Source organism: Arvicola amphibius, chromosome 1 (genome assembly GCF_903992535.2).
Source record: "Arvicola amphibius chromosome 1, mArvAmp1.2, whole genome shotgun sequence".
NCBI classification, from domain to species: Eukaryota; Metazoa; Chordata; class Mammalia; order Rodentia; family Cricetidae; genus Arvicola; species Arvicola amphibius.
In genome coordinates, this window is record NC_052047.1 from 145,416,633 (window position 1) to 145,422,632 (window position 6,000).

Consider the following 6,000-nt stretch of genomic DNA (forward strand, 5'->3'; position numbering starts at 1 on the left):
TGCCTCCACTGCCAGGGTTCTGGACTTGCAGCTGTGAGCTACTGATACGGGATTCCCCTCTGTATGCTGTGAATACCATTGGTTAATAAAGTACTGCTTTGGACCTATAGCAGGGCAGAACTTAGTTAGGTGGGGAAAACTAAACTGAATGCTGGGAGAAGGAGGTGGAGTCAAAGAGAAGTCATGGAACCACTGCCAGGATACGCTAAAACACGCTAAAACTTTGCTGGTAGGCCAGACCTCGTGGTGATGTAAAGATTAATGGAGATGGGTTAAATTAAGATATAAGGTTTAGAAAATAAGAAGCTAAAGCTAATGGGCCAAGCAGTGATTTAAATAATAGTTTCTGTGTGGTTATTTCAGGAGTCTGGGCAGCCAGGAAACAACAAGTGGCCTCCTCACAACAAGCTACCATCCCTTGTTTATGGGGGATGTATGCTTACTGAACAGGCACTCTACCAACAGAGCCATATTCCCAGATTTTTTTCCTCAGTACTTGGAATTAAACCTAGGACCTCATATATGCTAGTCTAACACTGAGTTACATGCCTGGTCATTTTTTTATTTTTTATTTAGAGATAGAATCTCATTAAATGTCCAGACTGGCCTTGAACTCATTCTGTAACCCAGGCAAGACTTGAAGTTGCAGTCTTCCTGTCTTCTCCTGAGTAGCTATGGTTACAAGCCTTGCATCAGACCTGTATTTAGTTGCTTTTGTTTTTGAGACAGAATCTTGTAAGTTGTCCAAGTGGCTTAGTCAATGTTCTGTTGCTGTGAAGAAACACCATAAGCAACTCTTAAAAAGGAAAACATTTGGCAATCTTACCAAAAGCAATCTACAGATTCAACGCAATGCCCAGCAAAATCCCAGCAAAAATTTTCACAGACCTTGAAATAATGGTACTCAACTTCAAATGGAAAAGCCAAAAACCCAGGATAGCCAAAACAATCCTGTGCAATAAAACAACTTCTGGAGGCATCACAATCCCTGACTTCAATCTACTACAGAGCTACAGTACTGAAAACAGCCTGGTATTGGCACAAGAACAGACAGGAGGACCAATGGAACAGAATAGAAGACCCGGATATCAATCCACACATCTTCGAACACCTGATTTTTGACAAGGAAGCAAAAAAATGTCAAATGGAAAAAAGAAAGCATATTTAACAGGTGGTGCTGGCATAACTGGATATCAACATGTAGAAGAATGAAAATAGACCCATATCTATCACCATGCACAAAACTCAAGTCCAAATAGATCAAAGACCTTAACATAAAATAAAGCCAGCCACACTGAACCTTATAGAAGAGAAAGTGTATTGAACGCATTGGCACAGGAGACCATTTCCTAAACATAACCCCAGCAGCATAGACACTGAGAGAAACAATTAATAAATGGGACCTCCTGAAAATGAAAAGCTTCTGTAAAGCAAAGGACATGGTTAACAAGACAAAATGACAGCCTACAGAATGGGAAAAGATCTTCACTAACCCCACATCCGACAGAGGTCTTATCTCCAAAATATACAAAGACTCAAGAAACTGGTCACCAAAAGAACACATAATCCAATAAAAAAAATGGAGTACAGACCTAAACAGAGAACTCTCAACAGAGGAATCTAAAATGGCTGAAAGACACTTAAGGAAATGTTCAACATCCTTAGTCATCAGAGAAATGCAAATCAAAACAACTCTGAGATTCCATCTTTCATTTGTAAGAATAGCCAAGATCAAAAGCACTGATGACAACTTATGCTGGAGAGGTTGTGGGAAAAAGGGAACATTTCTGCATTGCTGGTGGGAATGCAAGCTGGTACAGGCCCTTTGGATGTCAGTGTGGTGATTTCTCAGAAAATTGGGAAACAACATTCCTCAAGATCCAGTAATACCACTTTTGGGTATATATCCAAAGGATGCTCAATCGTGCCACAAGGACATGTGCTCAGTTATGTTCACAGCAGCTTTGTTTGTCATAGCCAGAACCTGGAAACAACCTAAATGCTCCTAGATCGAAGAATGGATAAGGAAAATGTGGTATATTTACACAATGGAGTACTACACAGCAAAAAAAAATAATAATAACAGCTTGAATTTTGCAGGCAAATGGACGGAACTAGAAAACATTGTTTTGAGTGAGGTAACCCAGACATTGGGTGTCTCACTTGTTCTCTTTCCACTCTGCTTACTGTGGCTAGGTTGCTCTGTGAATCCAGAGCTTGCCCTAGGGAAGCCCTGCCTCTCTCAGCTTCCTGAGGAGTGGGGTTACAGGTGGGCTACCATACCCAACTGCTTTTACATTGTTTATAGAGAGGAGAACTTTAGTCCTCGAGACTGCATGGCAAGAGATTTATGGCTCTCCTCTTTTTATTTGCTGCTGCTGCTGTTATTACACATGGTCTCACACAAACCAGGCTGGGCTCTCACTACACGACTGAGGATGACTTTGAAATAGTGACTCTCCTGTCCCTACTTCCCCTAATGCTGAGATTACAGGCTGGGCAGTCACATCCAGTTTAAAGCACCAAATAATGAATCCGGGAGATGGCTCAGTTAGTAAAACACTTGTCTAACAAGCGTATGGACCTGAGTCTGGATCCTTAGAACCCAGGAAAAAGAAACTGAACATGCTGGCACTTTCTTGTAAACCCAACAGTAGTAGCTCTCTGGACAGCCTGACAAGGGAAATCAAAGCTTGAAAAAAAAACAGCACCGTCTTTCTACTAGGTTTCCGTTCCGCTAGGTTTCATAAACAACACAGTTCAGGCTGCTTTTCCCACAGTGACTCACTGCAGCTGCCGATCTGAAAGCAAAGGAAGCCACCAGGAGAGGAAGGGGAGTTAATCCTTCACATTCTGATATGATGGATGAAAAAAAAAAAAACCCTGAAAACCACAAAAACCTCCATTTGGTCCTCCATCCATCTTGATACTACTCATTTGTCTGACTCCAGTTTCTGGAAAAGAAGCTCTTGGTAACCCCGTGCTCTAGAGTTGGTGGGCCCTGGGAGAATGGAGCTGATAAATCAGGTAGACTAAAGTCTCACGCAATTGCCAACTTTATTTAGAGCATCAAATAATTTATACTCTGCTGGTTAAGAGGAGTCACATGAGTAAAGTGTACCATCACAAGGACAAGATGCACATGGCAAAAACACGTTTTGCCAAGGAGGCATATAAACAAATGACAATAGCCAGTTGTAATGGGCAACCCGAAGTCAACTCACTACACCTGGGAGAGCAACGGAAACACCTTCCGAGAACAATATCATGCTTTGGAAGAAACTGAGGTCACAAGGCTCTTGTTTTCTTGGAGTTTTCTCATAAGCGCTCAGAATTCTTACAGGACTCCATTCTCGGACCGTGTCCCTGCAAACCTGACTCAGTGTTCCCCCACCTAGAAATGTACAGTGACCATCCTCTTGTTATGTGAGGACTAACTCTCTTCTGCTTCTGTAACCTGTTCATGCAGACATTCAGGTTACCTTGACTACCTAATCTTGGCAGATCAAAACAGCTCTTGGCCTGTTTCTGCAGATACTCAAGGTCTTCTTATGGTTTTGCCTTAAAAACAAAACAAACAAGCAAACAACAACAAAAAGCCTTCACCTCCACTTCTCATTGAAATCTCAAGTTTGGCTCAGAGATTGTTGTCGCGTTAGCAGTAATCAACAAATCTTATCATTATAATTGGATTGAGTCTATGGTCTCTTTCCAGGGTTCAAGAACTTCACAACATTGAGAAAGTGCCTAGAATCACATGCCCATCCATGAAAGTCCCCAAGGGACTTAGTCTGAGGACACATGATGCCCTGGGGGTTCTCAGAACTCCAGAGGTTGCTGAGGTCCACTGACTGAAGGCCAGCAATTTGGGAGGCACTACTTTCTAGGAGAGAGAATCTCAGCAGACAGTTAGGCAGAGAGTACCATTTTCAAGTGGTGACTACTTTCACTCTTTGGGGTGAGATTAACCCAGAGCCAGCCTGTTTCTCTCAGCTTCTCACACAGATCAGCTACTGTAGCAATCCAAAAATAATAGTACCTTTTTTTTTTTTTTGAGACAGGGTGTCTTATAGTCTGGGCTGGCTTTCAACTCCCTGTGTAGCTGAGGGTGACTTTGAACTCTTGATCCTCCTGTGTCTTGGGGTTACGGGCCTATATACCTTGACAACACAATCTGGGGAGGTAATCACACTGTAAAATGCTAAGTCAGTTTTGGTGGCTCAGGCCCAGGATTCCAGCAGTCAGGAAGCGAGGCAGGAGAAACACGAGGTGGAGGCCAGCCTGGGACAGACATTATGCATCTGTCTCAAAAGAGGGAGGAGGAAGGGACGGGTGACATAGCTTAGTGGGAAAGGTGCTTGCCAGCAAGCCTGACAAGCTGCGTTTGATCCCTGGGACCCACAGGTTGAAGGAAAGGACCAACTCCTGACAGTTGTCCATTAACCACCACAAGTGAGCCTGGCCCCCACATCACACACACAATAAATAATATAATAAAAAACATTAGAAATAAAAAAAAAACGAGGGGCTGGAGTGATGGCTCGGCAGATAATAGTGCTTTTCTTGTAGAAGACAGCACCCACACAGCGGCTCACAACCACCAGTAACTCTAGGTCTAGGGGATCCGATTCTCTCCAGCCTGTACTGGCTCCTACACATGTACACAGACACACAACATGCACATAGCCTGCACTGGCCCCCTACACATGTAAATAGACTCACAACATGCACATAGCCTGCACTGGCCCCCTACACATATAAACAGACTCACAACATGCACATAGCCTGCACTGGCCCCCTACACATGTACACAGACTCACAACATGCACATAGTCTATACTGGCTCCTACACATGTAAACAGACTCACAACATGCACATAGCCTGCACTGGCACTCTACACATGTATACAAACTCACAACATGCACATAGCCTGCACTGGCCCCCTACACATGTACACAGACTCACAACATGCACATAGCCTGTACTGGCCCCTACACATGTACACAGACACACAACATGCACATAGCCTGCACTGGCACCCTACACATGTACACAGACTCACAATACACACATAACTAAAATAAAAAAAATAGGCCTTTATAAGGTGAAAAGGGACAAAGAAGTCTCAGGAAATAATGAAACCAGTTTTGTAAAAAAATTGATATATTGACTCGTGATTTTAGTCTCAGCACTCAGGAAGCAGAGGTGTACGGATCTCTGTGAACTCGAGGCCAGTCTGCTCTACAGAGTGAGCCCTGGGTACCCAAAGATATATAGTGAGAACCTGTCTAAAAAAAAGAAAGAAAGAAAGAAAAAAGGAAAAAAGAAAAAGAAAACAAAGTAGAAGAAAAAGAAAGAAAAAGAAAAGCTAGATAGCAAAAAAAAAAAAAAACCTCAGTTTGTAGCAAAGAAAGCTAAGAATATAAATTAACTCTGTCTCATTAGGTGTTGGATCCTCTCATCTAATCTTCTACCTCCACCATGCAGGCCAAGAGCTGGAAAAGGAGACCCATTATTATTACCTCTAAGCCCAATCACACATACTGCTCTGGGAATGACAGCCTGCCAGAACCTAGCTGGGGTCCCCACTCCCCTGCTGTGCTTCCACTCACCCACAGAAGCAGCCCCTGCGGCAGCAGCAAACGTTCCAGTCTGGCCATCAGAGACAGTGGCAGGACAGGGCAGGGCTGGGATGCTGAACGTGAGGCCTAACAGTTGCAGCCCTGGCGCAGCCCTAGCCAGCTAGGAGGCATTTAAAACCACTCCTTGCCTGAGTTCTTCCGGTGAGGGCCACACCCAGGTTCCTCGACTTCCTTGCTCCCTTGAGATGTCGTTGATTTGAAATTTACAGAAAAGTTCCTCAAAACCTCTACTCACCACTCCACAGTACCAACGACCAGCAAAAGGCACTTCAGAGCCAAGGTGTTTGGAAGCAGAGGCAGCCTAAGGGATGCATGCACTGACTGACAGTCTACCCAGACAATGGACTGTGAGTCAGC

The 6,000-nt window shown here is 43.8% G+C and overlaps 1 protein-coding gene across 1 annotated transcript in view; it reads right to left on the bottom strand.

Moving 5' to 3' along the window:
• Nucleotides 1-5,727, bottom strand: part of LOC119801196 (tumor necrosis factor receptor superfamily member 26-like) — a 28,382-nt gene extending 22,655 nt beyond the window's left edge. The window contains exon 1 of the mRNA XM_042054418.1: nt 5,614-5,727. Coding sequence (XP_041910352.1) covers nt 5,614-5,661 — 48 coding nt within the window. The 5' untranslated portion in view covers nt 5,662-5,727. The remainder of the gene's footprint in view (nt 1-5,613) is intronic.
• Nucleotides 5,728-6,000: the final 273 nt, after the last annotated feature.